Source organism: Chiloscyllium plagiosum, chromosome 3 (assembly GCF_004010195.1).
Source record: "Chiloscyllium plagiosum isolate BGI_BamShark_2017 chromosome 3, ASM401019v2, whole genome shotgun sequence".
NCBI classification, from domain to species: domain Eukaryota; kingdom Metazoa; phylum Chordata; class Chondrichthyes; order Orectolobiformes; family Hemiscylliidae; genus Chiloscyllium; species Chiloscyllium plagiosum.
The window spans coordinates 87,986,556-88,010,955 of record NC_057712.1 but is presented as its reverse complement, the minus strand read 5'-3'; the positions used below and the strand labels follow the sequence as shown (position 1 = coordinate 88,010,955).

Here is a 24,400-nt window from a genome sequence, read left to right as displayed (position 1 = left end):
GAGTCCAGAACTAGAGGGCATAGGTTTAGGGTGAGAGGGGAAAGATATAAAAGAGACCTACGGGGCAACGTTTCCACACAGAGGATGGTATGTGTGGAATGAGCTGCCAGAGGAAGTAGTGGAGGCTGGTACAATTGCAACATTTAAGAGGCATTTGGATGGGCATATGAATAGGAAGGAATTGGAGGGATATGGGCTGGGTGCAGGCAGGTGGGACTAGATTGGGTTGGGATATCTGGTCCGAAGGATCTATTTCCATGATGTACATTTCTATGACTCTAGGTCAACGTATATCTCACTAATTTTAAGCTTGATATAATGTTGAGTTGTATTATAAAATCTGATAGTGTACGATGGTTGAAGGAACATCGTCTACAGCTCACAGCAGTACAACTATTAGCCCCAGAGGTATAGCACTTAAAACTAAAAATAAAATTCTCTACCTCTTGTATAGGTCAGCGGGCACGAGGTGATAGAGGAATGGGATTTGGTTTGAGTTAAGACATGAGCAGCAAAGTTTTGAATGATTTAGATATTTCTGAATCAACTTGTTCAGATGTGTTATGACACACATCTGAATCGATGGGACTTGAACCCTGGGCCTTCTGGCTCAGAGGCAGGGACACTACCTCCACATGACATGGGTTCTAAATTAATTAGCCTGTTTTTGATGTGTTAAGATCAACCTGTTTAGATGTATCTTGACACAAGGAGTGACTTGAACCCAGACCATCTAGTCCGGAGGCAGGAACGCCACCACTATGTCACAAACTCAGAATGTTTAAAGCTAGTCATGAATGCATTGGAATTGTCAAGTCCAAAGGTAACCAAGGAATAAGCGTGGGCTTCAGCAGCAGAGTGCAGATAACTGCGGAGTTAGGGGTTGTTGAGGAGGTGGAAATAGATAATTATGTGGCTGGAAGGTTATCTCAATTTCAAACATTACGACCAATTGCAAGCAGTTTGGTTCAGTCTCGGGCAGTTATCAGCAAAAGGGTTGCCAAGGAACAGATTTTGGCCTGAGGATCAAAGACTCATCCTTTCAACATTTAATTGGTGGAACATTCTGTTCATTGACTATTGGATTTTGTAGGTCTAACAAACATTCTATCAAGTCAGAGACACTGAGTGGTTAACAGAGCTGGTGAAGTAGGGCAAGGTTTCTTCAGGAAATTGTGTTTTTGGATGATGTTGCCAAGGAACAGCATGTAAATGAGAAAGAGGAGTGATCAAAGGTAGATCTTTGGGGAAGATGAGTGGTGATAGTATAGGAGCAGGAAGTGATGCCCTGGAGGTGATTAGGTAGATCAGCACAGATCTTCCAATAGGAAGGCAATTGTTGCAGAGAGTTAGACTGGAGTTGCATGTTGGGAATGTGAAGAAATTTCAGCATAGCCATGACTGAGGGGTTTGGAACTTACAATGGGCAATTACCCAGTATCCAAGGCTCTCCAAAAATATGACGCAGACTCTGAGTTAGATTTAGAGACTTCAGATGCTCTGACTGACCTAAACTTAACAGTTACCTAACAAAGGTTAGAGGTTCAAATCCTACTCAAACTCCTGAGTAATTCTTTAACTAAGAAGAGGAAGAATCTTCTAGAGCAGGAGTTCCCTTTTCCTCAGCCAACATTGTGCAGTATCAACCATCAGGAAGATGAAGAGCTTATGCTTGAAACATCAACATTCCTGATGAAGCGCTTGTGCCCAAAACATCGACTCTCCTGCTCCTCGGATGCTGCCTGATCGGCCGTGCTATTCCAGCACCACACGCTTTGACTCTGACATTGATTCTTGCTGAGTTCCAAAAAATTTTTCTCTGATTACCAGATGGACCCTTGAAAAGAGTGATGAGGCACAGATTCTAGTCGTGCACATTATAGACACTGTGGCCATACTGGAGTGGCTTCCCAATACTACTTTCCTGCCCATTGGCAGCAATATCCCCACCTGAGATGTGTCCAGAAGTAGAGAAAATTTCGTGCACAGAAATGCAGATCATAGCAGCACCATAAAATCTGGCAGGGTCAGTAGCCAAGTTTGTCAATGGAAAGTTTGTCAAGTCTATCTTGGCATTAACAGTGGGCTCACTCTGGGTGTTCAGACCCAAGACCTATGTCAAAACAAATTAAGGGGTCTGAGCAAGAAGGTCTTCCATTATACACCCATTAGACAACTATGTGTGCATGACCTTTTAAGCATTTCTCTCAATTGTTCTTTCATTCTATGACTCTATGACGCTGTGACATGTTCTTGAAATTTATAAAATTTTAGACGTGAATACAATGATTTTACTGCATATGACAACGTTACAACTGAATTATGATGAATCACCACAAGATGGCACTGCTGACTAACACCTCAGCTATACGTTTGGCAGAGGCATGATACCCACACTATGTTTGGAGTGGTATGCATGAACAGGGTAGAGTTTGACTTCTTGCTTCCATTATTGTCTGTTCAGAGCTCTATCAATCAGCCTCAACGGCCAGTCATACTTCAACAGTTTGAACAGGACAGTCCTTATACTTCTGCTATTAAGAATATTAACAACAGTAATAAAAATAATTCAATATTAAAATGATAGTGCAGCTTATGTGAATATTGCACCATCAGAATCAAACAGGACCAAGCCTTCGTGGTGGGCTCGGAACAGTAGGAGTACCCTTCAAGTCACAATAAGATAACATAAGGTGAATATTTTACTTAAGGGTTGTTTATTTACATTCATATTCTTTGTATTTTTAGATTTTGTATTTATATTAACATCCATGTATGTCAATTGTAAGGTTTTTTTTGTACTTGTCCATGCTGCTTGATATTTTTCACTGTTTAATATTATTGAATGTTGTCATGTTTATCATATCATTCTATTAGCAAGTGCCTGGAGGTGATGCTGTAATTGTTACATTAACGTTCTGTTGCTGTGTTTAAAGCAACACACAGACAGTATTGGTTAGGGGTCCAAACAAGGCAAAAGTTTTAATTTATCAGTATGTATCGGGGAAACAGCTCAAGAGAGACTGTTCCATAAATTCCCGTCACTTACACATTGTCACATGGCCATAAACAATCTATCTATATTATTAACGTCTCATTGGACAGCTGGACTCGTGCCTGGTTGGGATAAATAGTAAGGTTAGTCAAGCTCCTGTTGTCTTCATGTCCAGTGATCATGACTCTTGAAATTGCAAACAGGTTCACATTTGCAGCGTTTATGCCTCTGTAATGTTAAATAACTTTCTATTCATGCATATGTTATTTCTCTTTGTGTAGTTAAGCAGCTCATGTTTCATTGAGGTCTGAGAAGTCCTGAACTGTGCTTACATTCATTAATGTTTTGCTTTAATCTCTAAAGCCTCAGCCAAATGTCACCCTACACCATGCACTCAGCCTCCTATAAACCTATGCTGTATGTCCTTCTACATATCTATATGGTAATCTAATTAATTTTTGGACTATTGTTCACCCACAATACCTCCCCAAGGAAGCCACTAAAACTCCTTTTCCTTCATTTTCTCACTCCATTCTCACTTCATTTTCTCATTTTGTCAGATTCTTGTAGCCCATTGGTAAGTTGGGCTTGTGAGCTGCAATGAGTTTGTACAACTATAGCACATATCTCCCGGGAACACACTGGCTGTCTCCCTGCATTTCTTTGGATAGTGCTTTTGCCAGTGTTCAAAGTGTCCACACCAGCAGCGAGTTCCACATCAATGGCAAGTCCCACCCAGATTACTAGTTGCACCAGTACCTAGGAAGCAATTCTAATCCAGGGTAAACTATCCACTCTAATACTCCAATTCCAATCATCTGCCACAACTGTGCATCTTCCAGCTCAGTTTTCATAGCTTTTCCCAGTTTATTTAACCTCTTCACCTCCATGCCCATTTCTTTGGACAAGAGTTCTCCCATCAGCCCTCAGATGCCTTCGCCCACCTCTAGCACTCTCTCCACCTGAACCACGCCTTCTGGCCTTTTACCTGCACTCGACCTTTCATCAAGAACTGTCAACATGATGTTGGTTGCCTTAATTTCTCAGCCCTTCTTGAAGAAGGGCTTATGCCCGAAACGTTGATTCTCCTGTTCCTTGGATGCTGCCTGACCTGCTGCGCTTTTTCAGTAACACATTTTCAGCCTTAATTTCTCAGCCCACCATTTTCCTCATCTGAAGATTCCCGATTACCATGGTGACAGCGTCCTCAACCATTCCAACCCATCTCCCATGCTTCTATCCTCACCCTCTCCCTTCCCTTTCACAACAACAATAGAGTCCCCTCGTTTTCACTTACCAACCCACCAGTATCCACATCCAAAGGACTGCAAGCTCCATTTCCATTACCTACAGTGGGATGCCAGGAACTGACACATATTCCCCTCTCCTTCCCTCCCTTGTCAGCATTCCACGGGGAGTGTTCCCTCCAGGGCACTCTAGTCCACTCCTCCTCCATTCTCAACACCATCCTGCCCCCACCCACACCCCCTGAGCACCCTCCCATGAAATTGCAGAAAATGTAACACTTGTCATTTACTTCCTCTCTCCTCACTACCCAAGGCCCCAGGCATACCTTTCAGGCAAAGCAGTACCTATACTTCATTCAATCTAGTCTACCGAACTCACAATGTTCACAATGTTGTCTCATCTACATGAGGAGATGAAACACAAACTAGGTAATTACTTTATAGAATCCCATGTTCTGTCCGCAAAAAAGGCCCTGTGCTTGTGGCCTATGTGAAGCATTCTTTCAACACCCCACCATCTTCCCACTTCAACACTTCTGTCTCAGGCTTGCTACAGTGCTCCAGTGAGCCTCAGCGCAAGCTTGAAGAATAATATCTCATTATCCGCTTGGGGACCCTGAAACCTCTGGAACTCAACATTGAGTTCAATAACTTTAGAGTTTGATTCCATCCTTCCTTATTTTTCACCCACCTCATACCAGGTCTTGTTATTACACAAATTGCTTTCAGTACAGCTCACCCATTCTTCCAACTCTTATTTTTTTAAAAAAACAAAAGAACTGTGGATGATGGAAATCAGAAACAAAATCAGAACCCACCTGAACAAGGGTCACTGGACCTGAAATGTCCACCAGTGCTGCCAGACTTGCTGAGTTTCATTGGCAATTCCTGTTTTGCTTCAGATCTCCAGAATCCTCAGTTCTTTGCTTTATTAAATTTTCTCCTGTTGTATTGACTGATACTTCTTGATTGCTGTGTGTGTGTCTCTCTCTCTCTCTCTCTCTCTCTCCTAAATCTTCTGCAGATGTTCAAGCAGTTTTGTAACTGCCCTTTTGGGAAGCAGGTATTTCAGCAAGCCCTCTGTTAGGTCGTCACTCATGTTGATCCTCTCCTTCCTGGGAAGTCGTATGTTAGTTATCATCAAATGCTCGATTGTCAAAGAATGTTGTAAAGGTTAGCTCAGCTGTTACAGGCCAGTCACTTTAACTTCTGGTGGCGGGAAAACGTGTGGAAACAATTATTCGAAATGGAGTTAATACATATGTAGTATGCATTAAATAAAATTAAATAAGATTTTACAGTAAGAGTTTGTGACAGGAATGGGTGACACCAAGTCACATTTTAGCAAGCATCACCCTTGAATATCCAAAGGGGCCATGTCATCAGAAATAACTGGAGAGGAGCTCAAAGCATCAATCACTAGAGAAAACTAGAGAGTATAAACAAATTTCTGTAGACAGAATAAGACAAAGACCAAGGACAAAAGATTTTTATTTATTTTATGAAAAGTAAATAATGCATGTGTAAGTGATAATGGGGTTATAAAAGTTGCGTGTATTGGACACAAATAGGAGAGTTGATCAGAGCTTAACAGAGTACCAGACAGAGTTCTGATGATGGTTGTTTGAATAAAATGAAATGAACCTGTTTACCCAAGTCCTCCTGTGGTCTGTGGAGGAGATTAACAACAACAGGAACCTTTTACAACATCCGGCACTGCTGTTCTTCATTCCCAACTCCCCTGAGTTACTCTTTTTGCATACTAGCTTATTAATCGTGACATTTAATGTCCCACACTCTAAGATCATAAGACCAGTAGAAGTAGGAACAGGAGTAAGCTATTCAGTCCCATGAGCCTGCTCCATCAGTCAGTAGGAACGTGGCTGATCCAACATACCTACATCCACGTTCTTGCTTTTTCCCTGGAACCCTGGTTCCTGTACTGATCAAGAATCTATCGCAGCCTTAAATGTACACAAGGACTCTACCCTCACAGCTCATTGTGGCAAGGAGTTCCAAAGACTTACAACCATCTGAGAGAAAACATTCCTCTTTGTCTCAGTCTTAAATTGGCATCCCTTTATTCTGCAAATATGCCCTCTGGTCCCAGACTCGTCTATGAGGGGCAACATCTTAGCATTTACCCTGTTAAACCCGTAAAAATTCTATCTATTTCAATGAGATCACCTGTCATTTTTTTAAACTCCAGGATGTAGAGTCCCAACCTGTTTCACCTTTGCTCGTACCAGGGATGTTCTTAGTGAACCCTCTCTGAACTGACTCCAATGAAGCAAATTTTTTCTTAAATAAGGGAACAAAAACTGCTGTCAGTACTCCAGATGTGGTCTCACCAGCACCTTGTACAGCTGCAGTATCACCTCCCTACTCTTATACTCCAACCCCCTTGAGATAAGGGCCAACATTCCATTATTCTTCCTGATTACTTGCTGCACCTGGGTGCTAGCTTTCTGTATTCTGTGCACAAGTCCCTTTGTGTTGCACCCTTGTGCAACACAATTTTTCTCCATTTAAATAACACTCTTCTTTTGTTCTCTCCCCCAAATGGACAACTTTACATTTTCCCACATAATACTCCATTTGTTGACTTTTTGCCCTCTTACTTAACCTACTAATCTCTCTGTAAACTGTTTGCAACTTGCCATCCCTCCTATATTAGGTCTCTGACTTATCACCTCCATCTCCATCCCCATTCACCCATTGTACTCTTTGCTTTCTCCCCACCCCCACCCCCCTCCCATTTATCTCTCCACTCAGCAGGCACCCTGCCTCTATTCCTGATGAAGGGCTTTCACCCGAAATGTCGGTTTTCCCACTCCTCGTATGCTGTCTGACCTGCTGTAATTTTCCAGCACCACTCTAATCTAGACTCCCATCCCTCCTATATCCTGATCACAAACACTATTGCACATTTTCTGATGGAATAGCCTTGTCTTGTGTCCTAGTGAACTGACTTGATTCCTTTCACAGTCCTGGATGATGTAAGCTTCTTGTATGTTGATGTAGTTGCACTTATCCATGCAAGTTGGGAGTATTCCATCCCATTCCTGACTTGTGCCTTGTAGATGGTGACAGGCTTTGAGGAGTCAGAAGGTTTTCATTTGCAAGAATGATATCCCTGTAACGTTAAATAAGTTTCTATTTTACATACATTATTGTGGTTGTGTCTCTTTTTGTCAATAAACAGCTAATGTTTCCTCCAGGTCTAAACAATTCTAAATTAAGCTTACATTAAATATGTTTTGGTTTAACCCATATAATTCACTACATTTACAAAGTACTCCACTCTGTAGCTCTCATCTCGGTAAACTGTCAGAACCTCAAACACTGAGCCTCCATTGCTTCTGCTCTCTGTGTCCCCTCATTCACTGATCAATAAGTGAAGGGTTCTTTATGTGATTACAAACATTATAGTCATGCTTGTTACTCAGGCAATTTATTGTATGACCATATGTGTGGAGTTTGCACGTTCTCCCCGTGTCTGCGTGGGTTTCCTCCGGGTGCTCTGGTTTCCTCCCACAGTCCAAAGATGTGCAGGTCAGGTGAATTGGCCATGCTAAACTGCCCGTAGTGTTAGGTAAGGGGTAAATGTAGGGGTATGGGTGGGTTTCGCTTCGGCGGGTCGGTGTGGACTTGTTGGGCCGAAGGGCCTGTTTCCACACTGTAATGTAATGTAATCTAATCTAATCATATGCATTATGAGGCAATTGCAGTATTGATACCACATTAAGGGTAAATGTTTTCCATTGTTATGCTGATCAAGCTCCCATTGTCCCCATGTCCAGTGATCCTCCCATTTGAAAATGCAAACAAGTTTTCATTTGCAGGAACTATCTCCCTGTTACATGAGTTTCTGTTTTACACACATTCTTGTGGTTATGTCTCTTCGTGTTGATAAACAGTTCGTGTTTCCTCCAGGTCTAAACAGTTCCAAATTAAGCTTACATTAAATATGTTTTGTTTTAACTCTTAAAATGCTTCAACCAAGTGTCACCTCTACATCAAGCTCCCAGACTGCTGTTACCTATATGCCCTTCTAGATATTCAACACATCTAATTAATTTCTGTGCCTATGTGCACTCACAATTATTTCCTTGATTGTGCTGTTAGTCTGAAATTCGTGCACATCTTTTCTCACTGTTTGTGCCTCTAACTAAGGTCTGATCATGTTTTCAGCCTTCTTATTTGGAAGGACAAGGATAGCAGATACATAAGACCATCACCATCTGCCAGACACCCTCCAAGGCACTCACCATCCTGACTTGGAAATACATCACTGTTCCTTCACTGTTGCTGGATCAAAATCCTGCAACTTCATTCGTAATTACACTGTAGGTATCCAAGGATTGCAGCAGTTCAAGCAGGCAGCTCAGCATCGCCTTGTCCAGGGCAATTAGGGATGGGCGATAATTACTGCCCCTCCCCCAGCTTCACCAACATCTCATGAATGAATAAAGAAAATAATACAGGCAATTCTTTCAGCATTATGATTAACTCATGGTATTGCAACTTAGTAGATGGGAATTCATGATTATGCTCCATTTTAAAAAGGATCTTGTAAATAAATTGTTTCAAAGGACCAGTGAGAGACATCACAAACACGCTGGAAAAGTCCACAATATGTGATGGAATCCAGAGGTTTTGAGCTCACCATGACCTTTTTAATCAATTCATTCCCAGTGGTTCCCAGGAATTCAAAGTTGCCCTAATAGAAAAAAAGACTTAAAAAAGGACATACACAATTAGGAAGGAAAAGTCCAAACCGCTGATGGCTATACACAGAGAAAGAAGGATTTACAGAAGAGAAAGGCAACAGAGGAAATGACAGGTGTACAGTGGGGACAGTCTTAGAGTCAGATATCAATCAACAAGAACAATAGTCTGAATGTGAAACAAACAGGCCCTGTATTATGTCCTTGGCTGTTTGTGGTGTTTTCTGACACACTGCATCCAGGGAACTGGAGTGATGTGGACCATAGCTATATCTCCAATGTTACTTGTGGCACTGAACCTTTAGGCGGAATGGAATAGTTCAATTGGGCTCCTCAGGATATTCCTCATTCCAATGTTCATTGTGATCAGGCCTCTGGATGATAGCATGTAAATTCATCATCTCCTCACATGTAACCCCATTGTGGACAGTGGCCTGCTGTTACTCAGGGGACAGCAATAAAAAAAGGGACAGGAAGGGTCTGTTGTGGAAGCTTATCATCATATGGCCCACAGATGCAGCACAAAAACAGGCCCACATAACCAAATTCAGAAGGCAGTATGTGCAGTGGAAAAAAGAAGAATACAGGGGAACTTTGATTATCTGAACATTGATTATCAGAATTTTGGATTATCCGAACAAGATCGAAAGATCCCGGTGCTTGGCTAAACTGTGTTTTCCAGGATTTGATTATCCAAACATTTGATTATCCAGACAAACTACTCCCTGCCCATGTTGTTCGGAAATTTAAGGTTCCTCTGTATTAAGGCTGGATCTAGTATACAGCAACAGCCGACTACCAGCATGTTACAATTGTTTCCGTCACATTAAGCGACTGATAGAGCTGAACTGGACATGTGTTGTCACTGAGGCTTGGATAAGGAAGTTTGTGAGAGATCCACGCCATCAGGACTGTCGTGAATAGGGATAAGAAGATTTTTCAGTAGTGCTGTAATTTAGTGAAGTCCCTGTCTGAGGAATTCAGGTTCACTGGGTGCTGCTGTCAGCAAGGATCAGAAGCTAAACTCTTACAGAAAATGAGCTAGAATTCTGCTTGAGGAAATTCAGATGATTTATAATTAACTGTTACTGACAATTCATCTTCAATTTATGTTTTGTTTGCTTGTTAAAGTAACAATTATAAGACGCGAACCATGGTTTTTAACCATGTTGAGGGTTGTTCAGTAAATTCAGTCCTTTTGGATTTGTGGTCCCCGTAGCATCAAAATAACAGAGGAGAAGTGGAAGCAGTGATATCAAAGAGAAAACAAAACGTGGGTCACAAAGGGATGAATTTTCAAAGGCAATGGATGAGTGAACAGGCACAGATTAGAATTCAAAATCAGTGCAGGACATTGCCTTGGGGACATTTTTTGAAGTTTTAATAGGCCAGCATTGGGAAGGAGCAGGAAATGCAGGAAGTTGATTAACGAATTTACTAATTTGGCACACAACTTTCAACAGGTAAACCCCAATGTTCTTGTGTCTCTTTGTGCATGGTTGTTGGATTCGCCTTTGGACCCAATTATGTTTCTTTTGCAGTTCATGTATATTTATATATCCCTGACCAACAAGGATGTGTGGGTCAACAAAAACACTGCTCCTCACCTTGACATCCATGGCTGTTCTCCCCCATATTCAGCTTCTTGGCTACTTGAGCTGCCAGCTTGAACTGATAAAGGTAGTGGCAACGTTTATCATGGTTGCTGCCTGCTCTTGTGCTAGCACCAGACAACTAGCTCCTGAAGGCACTGGTGTCAATAGCTAGATGCCAAACTCCCCTCCTGGCTAAAGAGGTTACTACAAAAATATTCAGCTAAGGCGTGACCCAGAATTCATTCAGTTATCAGATTCCTGACTCATCCTTGTAAATCCATCCCAAGAATTATGGGAGTGAAGAACAGGAGCAATTTCACAAAGCAGAAGAGAATGTACTGATTATAGTTTCAGTTTGATTTTTGTCAATAGGGAATGCTACAGGATTTCAATTAGTTAACATCAAATACATAGTCTGGTGATGTAATTTTGACCAGAGCACAACATAAAAGGCTTTTATTTTCGAAACAAACAGTAGATCAGATTATAATATGTTGACATTTAGTGCATGCATGTTTACATATTTTCATATACGTCTTGAATACTTTAATACACGAGTTCCTTAACAGTTCACATCAATATTTTGTGACCTCATACTTAATATTGTTCTTTAATTACTATATTCTTTTATTTCAATTTAATTACAAACTGAAAAACAGAAGATATGATACTTATCAATGATATATATGGAACAAACTGCTAGATATTTATCATTTTCTTCTCAAAACTTGTGTTAAACTTGAAAACATAATTATAAATACAAAGCATATCATTACATTTCTAATAATGGTTAAAGCCTTGCTGTCACAGGTACAGAAATACACACATAAACACGGCTCCCTTTAAGCCAACAGTTGTAGTTTGCACTAAGAAGGGATTGAAGTGTATGAGCAGATATAATATGAGCTTTATAATACTTTGCTGATGTTCTTACACTAACACTTCCACTGTGACTTATGCCACTTGAACTGAATGTTGACGTTTATTGAGTAGGGATTAGATTTTTGCAACTAATGGTGTGGGAGAGCTGCACTTTCAGAGCTTTGATTATTATTCTTCTGACAATAGATTTTGACCTTTGAGGAGCTCTTGCTATTGTAGCAGTGCAACCTTTTTTTTAGCTGCCTCTCAGAATGTGATCTGAGCCTAGGAATTACATTGCAGACCCACATTCCTTGAAATTGCTGTCCTTGCTAACTCTTTGTGTAATCTGATTCAATTTCAGTTGGATTCGCACTGAAAGGGCAGTCATTAAAATGTTCTGTGACATTGCAGTATCCAGTTTCATTGATGTAAGACTCCTTATACATCCAATAGATATTACACTGCATACTGAAAGTTAAAAAAAAGGATGAAGCCATAGATTGTACTAAGTTAAATACATTAGCACAATATATTTATAACATACATGTTATTTTTATTGAAGTTGGTGATTTGGACATTGAAATCTACTTTACTATACTCCCCACACCGTAACTTCAAAAACACAATCAAATTGCTTATAAAAGAGTCTTTATCATTCAGTAACTGAACTTCATTGTGCTTTCTATGTTAATAATTTCACGTTCAGTCACTTTCATTGGAATCTTTGTGCAACCAGTTAGCCTCCTTCGGAAATTGCCACTGAGCAGTATGTAGAGAAAGGGATTAATGCTGCTGCTGGCGTAGCTGAGGCAGATAGATATGTAATAAACAATGTAATAAACAGAGGTGGGCTGAGTGATTTTGAGATTTATTAATTGAATCACATGGTATGGTGCTGAACTAACTACAAAAATACCCACTAACACCAAGACCATCTTCGTCAGTCGTTTGAGCCGTGCTCTGGGGATAGTTGCATTATATCTAAACAATAAGAAGAAAACATTGTTTACTTAAGTACAGCTTATTTCACTTCATCCATTTAAGTCAGAACAACTTTGTTCTGCTTTAAATATTATCATTTTCCAGCACATTCTAATACAGGACAATTCTTCACGTTTCAACCAATTCTGTTATTTGATGCACTATAAGGATGTGAGGCTCCTTTAAAGAAATGATCAATGACGCAGAATCCAAATAGAAATCTAGTACAAACTTCCTAAAATGTAACATGCAGAATCCTACTGTTTGAAGAGGTTTTGATGGTCAAAATAGACAACCCAGCAGGTATCAATTTTAAGTCAATCACAAAAGATGTAGTGGGGGTATTAGGAAGAACTTTTTTTATGCAGTGTTCTGATCGGACAGTTTTATAAGCTGCTTATGTTTTAAAATGGCTGTTTTACTTTTTTGAGAAAACAGGAGCATAAGTAGGCCATTCAGCCCTTCAAATCTGCTCCACCTTTCATTATGATCATAACTGATCATCTGACTCCATAACCTGTTTCCTTTTATTCAACAAATTGTTTGATTCCTTTAGCCCCGCAAACCCATTTGTGCTATATCCAACCTCTTCTTGATATCATATGATGTTTTGGTCTCTACTGCTTTCTGTGGTAGTGAATTCCACAGGCTCACCACTCTCTGTGTGAAGGAATTTCTCCCCCTGCAGTCCTGAATGGTTTAACACATATTTTAGATTGTTATCCCTGGTTCTCGACTCCCCCAGTCATTGGGAATATCCTTGCTGCATCTATCCTGTCTAATCCTGTTCGAATTTTATAGGTTTCCGTGAGATCCTCACATTCTTTTGAACTCCAGCAAATATATATCCTAACTGAGAGGTCCAGATTGAGAGACTGCTGTGTACTCTGTTTTACAGAGACACGGCTCACTTCTGCTTCACCTCACTGTGTCTTACAACCTGAGGTCTGCTCAAGCCACCAGATAGACTGCATGTGTCATCAGGCAAGGCAAAAGCGGAGGGGTCAGCCTATTGGTCAATACCTCTTAGATGACTCCGGCGAGTTACTGCTCCCCGGGCCTAGAATATTTAATGAGGAGAAAGTGAGGTCTGCAGATGCTGGAGATCAGAGATGGAAATGTGTTGCTGGAAAAGCGCAGCAGGTCAGGCAGCATCTAGGGAACAGGAGAATCGACATTTCGGGCATTAGCCCTTCTTCAGGAAGAAGGGCTTCCTGAAGAAGGGCTAATGCCCGAAACGTCGATTCTCCTGTTCCCTAGATGCTGCCTGACCTGCTGCGCTTTTCCAGCAACACATTTCCATCTAGAATATTTAATGGTGAAGTGCTATCCCTCCCTCCTGCTGCAGGAGTTTACTTTTGCCACCATGACAGTAGTTTAGATCCCACTGCAAGCAGAAGTGACGAGCAAACTTGATGAAATACACACCACTACAAATAGCCTTGAGACGGATTGCTCTGAGGCTTTGTTTATCGTAACATAGAAAATAGATGCAGGAATAGGCTATTTGGCCCTTCGAGCCTGCACCACCATTCAATATGATCATGGCTGATCATGGAATCTCAGTATCCCATTCCCACTCTTTCCCCATGCCCCTGGATCTCTTCAGCCGCAAGGGCCATGTCCATCTCAGACTTGAATATATCTTACAAACTGCCCCAACAGCTTACTGTGAGAGAGAATTCCAGAGGTTTACAGCTCTTTGAGTGAAAAAAACCCTTCCTCATCTCTGCCTGATTGGTTTACCCCTTATTCTTAGACTGTCACCCCCTGTTCTGGACTTCCCCAACATTGTGAACATTCTTCCCGGATCTAGCCTCTCCAGTCCCATCAGGACTTTATATGTTTCTATGAGATCCCCCCTCAATCATCAAAATTCCAGTGAGTACAAGCCTCGTCGCGCCAGTCTTTCTTCATATGTTAGTCCTGCCATCCTGGGAATCAGTCTGGTGAACCTTCGCTGTACTCCCTCAATAACAAGAATGTCCTTCCTCAGACTAGGAGATCAAACCTGCACAAAATAGTCAAGATGTGGCCTCACTAAGGCCCTGAATAACTGCAGCAAGACATTCTTACTCTGATGCACAAATCCTCTCGCTATGAAGGCCAGCATGCCATTAGCTTTCCTCACTCCCTGCTGCACCTGCATGCCAACCTTCAGTGACTATTCCATCATGACACCAAGTCTTGTGGCAGCTCACCTTTTCCTAAACTGCCACCATTCAGATAATAATCTGCCTTCCTGTGTTTGCGACCAAAGTGGATAACCTCATATTTATCCACATCATATTGCATTTGCCAAGTATTTTCTTATTCAGCCAGTCTGTCCAAGTCACCCTGCAGTGTCTTAGCGTCCTCCTCACAGCACACACTACCGTCCCATGGCTCTGCCATCCATCATTATGAAGTGCTTCGAGAGGTTAGTGACGGAACACATCAATTCCAACCTCTTAGATTGTCTTGATCCACTACAATTCGCCTACTGTTACAATAGGTCCATGGCAGACACCATCTCCTTGGCCATACACTCATCCTGAGAATATCTGGATAACAAGAACACCTACATCAGACTCCTATTCATTAAATTTTGCTTAATCTTCAAAACCAAAATTCCAACAATACTCATCTCCAAACTCTGAGACGTAGCACTCTGCTCCCCATTCTACAACTGAATCCTTGACTTCCTGACCCATAGACCGCAATCAGCAAGGATAGACAACAACACGTCTTCCACAATAATCCTCAACACTGGTGCCTCGCAATGCTGCGCACTCAGCCCCTTACTGTGCACCTTATACACTCATGACTGTGTGGCCAAATTCAGCTCTAACACCATTTACAAATTTGCCGATGACACCACCATAGTGAGTCAGCTCTCAACCAATGACGAGACAGAGTATAGGAAGGGGATAGATGACTAAGTGGCATTGTGTAAAAACGAAAATCTCTCCCTCACTGACAGAAAAGTAAAGGAGTTAATCATCGACTTCAGGAAGTGCAGTACACGACACATCCCTGTCTACATCAATGGTGCTGGGGTGGGGTTGGTTGAAAGCTTCAAGTTCGTAGCAGTAAACACCAACAACCATCTACTCTGGTCCATCGATATTGATGCTACAGTCAAGAAAGCACACCAATTCCTCTACTTCCTCAGAAAGATCAGGAAATTCAGCATGTCCACAATGACTCTTGTCAATTTTTATAGACACACCACAGACGCATCACAGTGTGGTTTGGCAAATGCTCTGCTCAAGACCACAAGGAATTACAGAGAGTTGTGAACACAGCTCAGTCCATCACGCAAACCAGCCTTCCTTCCATTGACACCATCTTCACTTCCCCCTGCCTCAAGAAACAGCCAACATAATCAAAGAGCAATACCACACCAGTTATACCCTCTTCCAGTGGTCAGAAGATACAAAAGTTTGAAAACGTACCAACAGATTTAAGAGCTGCTTATTCCCTGCTATTATCAGACTTATGAATGCGTCTCTCATATATTAGAGTTGATCTTTCTCTGCACCTTCTCTGTCACTGTAACACTATATTCTGTGTTGTGTTCTATTACCCTGATGTACTTATGTAAGATATGATTTGTCTGCTTAGCACACAAAACAACACTTTTCACTGTATCACAGCACATCTGACAATAATAAATCAAATCAAATCAATTGATTCAACCTCTCCTCATACATCAGTCCTGCCATCGCAGAAGTTAATTTGATAAACCTTTGCTGCACTCCCTTTCTAGCAAGAACATCCTTTCTCAGATAAGGAGACCAAAACCGCACAAAATATTCCAGGTGTGGGCTCACCAAGGTCCTGCATAACTACAGCAAGACATCCCTGCCCCTGTATTCAAATGCTTACTTTCAGTGACTGGTGTACAAAGACCCCAAGGTCTCATTGCACACTCTCTCTCAACTTACAGCCATTCAAATAATAATCTACCTTCCTTTTTTGCTCCTTAAATGGAAAACCTCACATTTATCCAGATTATATTACATTATCCTGCATTTTACCATTCAGTTGGCTTATCTAAAAATCATACTAAAGCATTCTGCATCCTCCTCAGATTTTATCCCCCCACCCAGCTTTGTATCATCTACAAATTTTGAGATATTACATTTAGTTCCCTCATTTAAACCATTCACTGATATTGTGAATTGCTGGGGTCCTGTAGTTGATCCCTGTAGTAGCCTACTAGTCACTGCCTGCTATTTGGAAAATGACATGTTTACTTCTACTCTTTGGTTCCTGTCTGTGAATCAGTTTTCTACCCATTTTCATACATTGCCCCCACTCCCATATATTTTAATTTTACATGTTGATCACTTATGTGGACTTTATCGAAAGCCTTCGGAAAGTCCAAATAAACCACATCCACTGGCTCTCTCTCATCAACTCTACAAGTTAAATCCTCAAAGAATACTTAGTAGATTTGTCAAACATGATTTTCCTTTCATAAATTCATGTTGACTCTGTCCAATCCCACCACTGTTTACCAATTGCTTAGCTATTAAAGCATTTACAATGAACTCCAGCATTTTCCCTACTACCAACATCAGGCTGACTGGCCTAGAATTGCCGACTTTCTTTCTACCTCCATTTTTAAATAGAAGGGTTACATTAGCCAATCTCCAATCTGGAGAAACTGTTCCAGAGAATAGAGGATTTTGAAGGATGACCACCAAAACATCCACTGTTTCTAGGTCCACTTCCTTAAGGGCTCTGAGATGGTGCTTCTCAGACCCTGGGGATTTATTTGCTTTCATTCCCAACAAGTTCTATAAACGCTATTTCCCCAATACCAAATTTCCTTCAATTCCTCCCTCTCACTAAACACTGGGTCATCCAACACTCCTGATACAGGTAGTTCTGCTTGTATGTGACAATTGTGTTCCTTTGTAACTTTGCACTATAGCAGATTGTGTGATGGAAAATCGCTGTTGAAGACCATGCTGTTGAAGATTGCAAATAGAAAATTGCTATATCCTAACAACGTCCACAATTCGTCATCGCATTACAGCCAACTCACACGGACGAAACACACGTTACAGCACAATGACCTGCATGTTATTTGTATTCTGTTATGTGAGCATGGCGCCAAAGTATGTTGGTCAGCCATTTCTTTGTTCCCTGCTATAAATTCCCTGTACATAATTGTGAGGGACCTACATTTTTTCTTAATTTTTTTTCATAAAACAATAGAAACTTTTGCAGCCAGTTTTTCAGTTCCTAACAAGCATACTCTTATTTTGGATTTTCCCTTTCTTAATCAATCTTTTTGCCCGGCTTTGGTGAATTCTAAGCGGTTCCACTCCTCAGGTCTATTTTTCGTTTTGACTAAATTGCTTGGATTTAATACCATCTCGAATTTCGCAATACGTTGGCCCCATTCTCATTTTACTTTTTGCACAAGACAGGAATGAACATGCACCAAGGTGCTACTTGAATGTTTGCCATTGTCTTTACACTGTTATTACTTTAATAACAATCTATCATAGCCAACTTTGACCTCATACTATCTTAAATTCTTCTATTAAGATTTAGAGCCCGAGTCTCAAAATCAGCACATTTCTCTGCAAATTGATAAGGAATTCTATCATATTATGGTCACTTATCCCCAAGGGGCCTTACACAATAATAACATCAATTATTCCTTGTATTTATCAAGACCCAGTCTAGGATGACCTGTTCACTATTTAGTTGTTCAATGTATTAGTCCAGAAAACTACTTGGTACGCAATTCCTCCTCTAAGGTATTGTCAGTAATTTCATTTGCCCAAACTGTATGCGGATTAAAGTCACCCATAATTACAAATGTTCCTTTATTGCATGCATGTCTAATCTCATGTTTAATGCCATTTCCAAAATCAGCCCTCCAGTTTGGGGGTCTATATATAAACCCCACTCTAATATAGTTTACCCTTTAGCATTCCTCCGCTCTCCCAATACAGATTCCACATTGTTGGATTGAATATTCTTCCTCACCAAAGCATTAATTTCCTCTTTAACCAGCAATGCAACGCTACCATTTTTGCCTGTCCTTCCTAAATACTGAATACCCCTGCATGTTCAGTTCCCATCCTTGGTCACTTGAAGCCTTATCTCTGTAATCCCAACAATATCATACATGTTTTTGTTTGTTTGTATGATTATTTGTCTAATTTATTGTGAATGCTATGTGTATTAAGGCACAAAGCCTCAAAGCTTGTCTTTTTAGCATTACTTGTTCCATTCCCACTATTTTTCATTGAGGCCCTGTTTGATCTTGGCCCTTGATTTCTCGGCTTATCACTTTTCTTATTCCCCATTTTGTTTTTAGTCTTGTCCTTGATTCCCTTTAGAGTCTAGAGTATGGTGCTGGAAAAGCACAGCAGGTCAGGCAGCATCTAAGGAGCAGGAAGATCGACGTTTTGGGCAAAAGCCCTTCATCAGGTGATTCCCTTTACTCTGACTCTTTACATAGGTTCTCATCCCCTGTCATTTAATTTAATCTCTTCCAAATCACTCTAATAAATACTCCCTCTAGCACATCATCCCTGGCCCTGCCTAGGTGCAACCCATCCATCTTATACTGTCCTAATGCCCTAAGAATCAGAAACCCTTCCCTTTACAACATCTCTTCAGCCATGTTCATCTGATATTTCCTGCTATTTCTATTCTGACTAGCATGTGGCACTGGTAGTAATCCTCAGATTACTCCCTTTGAGATCCTACTTTTTAGCATGCTTCCTAACTCCCCACACTCTGCTTTTAGGATCTCATCACTGTTTCTACCAATCTCACTTATACCAATGTGTACTACAACAACTAGATGTTTATCATCTCTCCAGAATATCCTGCAGAAGTTCCAAGATATCCTTAACCAGAGTACGGGGGTAGTAGTGGGGGGAAGAGGAACATAATTTCTAAGAGTCACATTTGTAGCCACAAAATGCCTGTCTAATCCAAGATAAAATGGAGCAGATAAAATTAGTGACTTTTTACTAATCCTGCGTGCTGATGTGCCAATGGGTATTGGTTGCTATGGAGACTCTGGACCCACTTGAAATCCTATTCATGCCAACTTTCACATCTCAACATAAAGCAATGAGCAGCTGGAATCAAGGACAGGCAAATACTGTGGATGCTGGAAATGTGAAACAATCAGAAAATGCTGGAGAATTCTACTTCTGAAGAAGTCATACCACACAAAACATTAACTCTGCTTCGCTCTGCATAAATGCTGCCAGACCTGCTAAGTTTCTCCAGCATTTTCTATTTTTCTATGAGCAGCTGCTCTTGCTGTTTGTAAACTTACTGACTTAGAAACTCTGGACACAAAGAAAGACATACCAGAGACAGAAAGGGAAGCAGTAGCTGCTGTGAGCAACAGGAAATAAAATCTGTTCTCTGTTGTCCAAGAGACAGAAAACTGATGGGAACATGTTCTCTACTTGAAGAGGTGGGACCCACAGAACTTTCAGGGCACTGCAATATTCATCCTGTTGTGACTGAGAGAGAAAGTGAAACCTCCTGCTGGAAGTTTGATTTTAGGATTTTCAGAATACTTGAAGAATCAGCTTCAATGGACAGCAGATGTTTTGACTCAGTGGATTGGAGGAAACATGTTGGTATTTGGGAATGATTTTGGACTAATTCCTGTGAAAACTACAATTCTGCAGAGAGTGTGATCTAATTATATATTTGTGTCTTGGTTTTTTTTTCTATTTGGAAGTTAAGAGGTATATCTTTTGCAGCATACAACACTGGGCTGCAGGGGCATAGTAATAATGTCCATAGGCCAATAACCCGGGACCTTCGGCTTATGTTCTGGGAACATGGTATCAATTCTCACCAGAGCAGGTAGCTAAGTTTAATAAAAAGCTAAAATAAAGGCAAACTACTGGAAATCTGAAACAAATACAGAGAATGTTGGAGATGCTCAGGATGTTTGGTAGAATCTGTGAAAAGATTAGATTTTATTTTCTCTCCACAGATGCTGCCAGACCTGCTGAGTTTCTCCAGCGTTCTCTATGGTTGTTTCAATAAAAAGCCAGCCTAATGTGACCAGGGGTGGCATGGTGGCACAGTGGCTCAGTGGTTAGCATTACTGCCTCACAACTCCACAGACCTGGGTTTGATCCCACTCTTGGGCAACTGTCTGTGTGGACTTTCTCCTCGTGTCTGCGTAGGTTTCCTCCCACAGTCCAAGCATGTGCAGGTTAAATGGATTGGCCATAGTAAATTGCCCATAGTGTCCAGTCCAAGGGGCTGTGCAGGCTTGGGTGATTTGCCATGGGATATGTAGGACTGCCATGGGATAGGGTGAGTGGGTGCATCTGAATGGGATGTTCTTTGGAGGGTTGGTGTGGACACACTGTAGGGATTCTTTGACAATTTGCATCCAAGTCTCAAATCTCATTCTTAAATATTATGCACCTTTATAGGATTTGTAATATCAGTGAGTGGTGAGAAGCTGGAATGCAATGCTTGAGAGATGCAATAAAATGGGTGTCAAAAAGGGATTAAATCAACATATGAATAAAAATCATTGTAGGGCTATGGGTGGGAGGGGGATAAACTCATTTTCACTTTTAGAGAACTGGAACAACACAATGGGCTAAATCGTCTCCTTCTATTATTCCACTCAAAAAGAGAACAAGAAGAAGAGGACATAGATTTAAAGTGATCTGTAAAAGAAACAAGAGTGAAGTGTGGAAAAACCTTTTCACTCAGTGAAGAGTGAGGATATTGAATCCAAGGTCTGGAAGTGTGGCAGAGGCAAGTTCAACTGAAGTATTCAAGAGGGTGTTGGATTATTTGGTAAAAATAACGTGCAAGCTTGTGGGGAAAAAGCATGAGATTGGTACTGGGTAATGATGCTCATTTAATGAGCTGGTGGGCTGAATGGCCTTCTTCTGTGCCATCACATCTCTGTGATTCTGTGCGATTCTAAGCTCAGAGCAAAGACTGATATGACCCCAACTATATAGAATGCTGCCTTCTGAAAGTTTTTGCTATTCTATTTGTTTTGACTTTTATATTTCAATAATTGTGTCATTTCCTCAAATGTATAGTTTTGGTGTATTTTCAATCTACTGTTGAGATTACTATGACTATCCTATCCATTCTTGCAAGGTTGGCCCAATAGCATGTCCATTGTTTGTGCTTTTGATGGACAGAGTCTGTTTGTCCATATACAGTAAAATGCAATAGTTTGTATTCAAACATTTCTAATGAGAATAATGTATAATGGATGTTATGGTTTTCAAGGTTAAAACTAGTACACTTTTTATCAGGTAATGTTGTCATGAGATATGGAACAAAAGTGGGTAAATGGAGTTAAGGTGCAAATCAACTACTGTACAATTGAATGGTTGAGTAGCCAAGAGAGTTTAATTGACGCTTTCTTGTACTTAATGTTTCTATGTAATTCATTTGGTTGCTCTCCATATTGTTCAGAAGGCATTTGTGTCCTACTCTGTCTGTGAGAGTTCAAACCTAGAGTCATAGAGTCATAGACATGTACAGCATGGAAACAGACCCTTCTGTCCAACCTGTCCATGCCGACCAGATATCCCATCCCAGTCTAGTCCCACCTGCCAGCACCCGGCCCATATCCCTCCAAACCCTTCCTATTCATATACCCATCCAAATGCCTCTTAAATGTTGCAATTGTACCAGCCTGCACCACATCCTCTGGAAGCGCATTCCATACACGTACCACCCTCTGCATGAAAAAGTTGCCCCTTAGGTCTCTTTTATATCTTTTGACTCTGTCCCTAAACGTATGCCCTCTAGTTCTGGACTCCCCAAACCCATGGAAAAGACTTTGTCTATTTATCCTAAGCATGCCCCTCATAAATAGATAGAACTGAGCAGGAAGGCAATACAATACATTATGAAAGAATTATTTTATTTTAGAAACCTCCATCAGAAAGATTCAGATTCAGTGATGGGCATTAATTATAAGGGGTTTCTGATTGTCAGAATTAGTTTAGTGTGAGGAAGCATTTGAAATATAATTTAATATTTTTCTGGGGTGAATTGATAGGACATGAAATGTTAAACTGGGATTCTGAAACAGCCTTGAGAAATAATTGTCACTAAAACTCTCTCTTGTCTCTTTCCAGATTTTTTTAAACACAATGTTGAAGTTACCAGATCTACAGTTATGTTAAACCACATCCAGGGGGATTTATCTGACAGCTTGTTTATTAATGACCCTGATCACATTCTCAACACAACAATCACTGCCAACTGCTAGTTACCTCTTATGCTCACATCCAAATCATTTATGTAAATGACAAAAAGTAGAGGACCCAGCACCGATCTTTGTGGCACTCCACTGGTCACAGGCCTCCAGTCTGAAAAGCAACCCTCCACCACCACCCTCTGTCTTCTACCTTTGAGCCAGTTCTATATCCAAATGGACAGTTGGAAGTTCTTACTATTGATGGCTAAACAAAAGTGTGTTCGGGGTCCTATTGCCTCTGACTTAATAGAACATAGAACATAGAACAGTACAGCACAGAACAGGCCCTTCAGCCCACGATGTTGCCGACCACTGATCCTCATGTATGCATCCTCATATTTCTGTGACCACATACATGTCCAGGAATCTCTTAAGTGTCCCCAATGACCCTGCCTCCACAACTGCTGCTGACAACGCATTCCATGCTCTCACAACTCTCTATGTAAAGAACCCGCCTCTGATATCCCCTCTATATTTTCCTCCAACCTGCTTAAAACTATGACCCCTTGTGTTAGTCATTTCTGCCCTGGGAAATAGTCTCTGGCTATCGACTCTATCTATGCCTCTCATTATCTTGTATACCTCAATTAGGTCCCCTCTTCTCCTCCTTTTCTCCAATGAAAATAGTCTGAGCTCAGTCAACCTCTCCTCATAAGATAAGCCCTCCAGTCCAGGCAGCATCCTGGTAAACCTCCTCTGAACCCTCTCCAAAGCATCCACATCTTTCCTATAATAGGGCGACCAGAGCTGGACGCAATATTCCAAGTGCGTTCTAACAAAAGTTTTACAGAGCTGCAACAAGATCTCACAACTCTTAAACTCAATACCCCTGTTAATGAAAGCCAAAACACTATATGCTTTCTTAACAACCCTGTCCGCTTGGGTGGCCATTTTAAGGGATCTATGTACCTGCACCCCAAGATCCCTCTGTTCCTCCACACTGTCAAGAATCCTATCCTTAATCCTGTACTCAGCTTTCAAATTCTACCTTCCAAAATGCATCACCTAACATTTATCCAGGTTGAACTCCATCTGCCACCTCTCAGCCCATCTCTGCATCCTGTCAATATCCCGCTGCAGCCTACAACAGCCCTCTTTACTGTCAATGACACCTCCAACCTTTGTGTCGTCTGCAAACATGCTGACCCATCCTTCAATCCCCTCATCCAAGTCATTAATAAAAATTACAAACAATAGAGGCCCAAGGACAGAGCCCTGTGGAACACCACGCACCACTGACTTCCAGGCAGAATATTTTCCTTCTACTACCACTCGCTGTCTTCTGTTGGCCAGCCATTTCTGTATCCAGACAGCTACGTTCCCCTGTATCCCATTCCTCCTGACCTTCTGAATGAGCCTACCATGGGGAACCTTATCAAATGCCTTACTGAAGTCCATATACACCACATCCACAGCTCGACCCTCACCAACCCTTCTCATCATAGCCTCAAAGAACTCTATAAGATTAGTGAGGCATGACCTGCCCCTCACAAAGCCGTGTTGACTGCATTTAATCAAGCCATGCTCTTCCAGATGGTCATACATCCTATCCCACAGAAGTCTTTCTAACACCTTGCAGACGACAGACGTGAGACTTACTGGTCTGTAATTGCCGGGAATTTCCCTATTTCCTTTCTTGAAGAGAGGAATTACATGTGCCTCTCTCCAGTCCTCAGGTACGACTCCATGACAATAAATCAATCAATTAAATCAATTCAATTTTCAGTTACATCTGTGGAGAGAAA

General features: G+C 41.2%; 1 protein-coding gene across 4 annotated transcripts in view; it reads right to left on the bottom strand.

The window, feature by feature from the left end:
• Window positions 1-11,006: 11,006 nt before the first annotated feature.
• Window positions 11,007-24,400, bottom strand: part of mchr2a (melanin concentrating hormone receptor 2a) — a 56,107-nt gene continuing 42,713 nt past the window's right edge. For all 4 annotated transcript variants that reach the window (XM_043687487.1, XM_043687489.1, XM_043687488.1 and 1 more), the window contains one exon: window positions 11,007-12,412. In XM_043687487.1, the coding sequence (XP_043543422.1) occupies window positions 12,088-12,412 (325 nt within the window). In that variant the 3' untranslated portion in view covers window positions 11,007-12,087. The remainder of the gene's footprint in view (window positions 12,413-24,400) is intronic.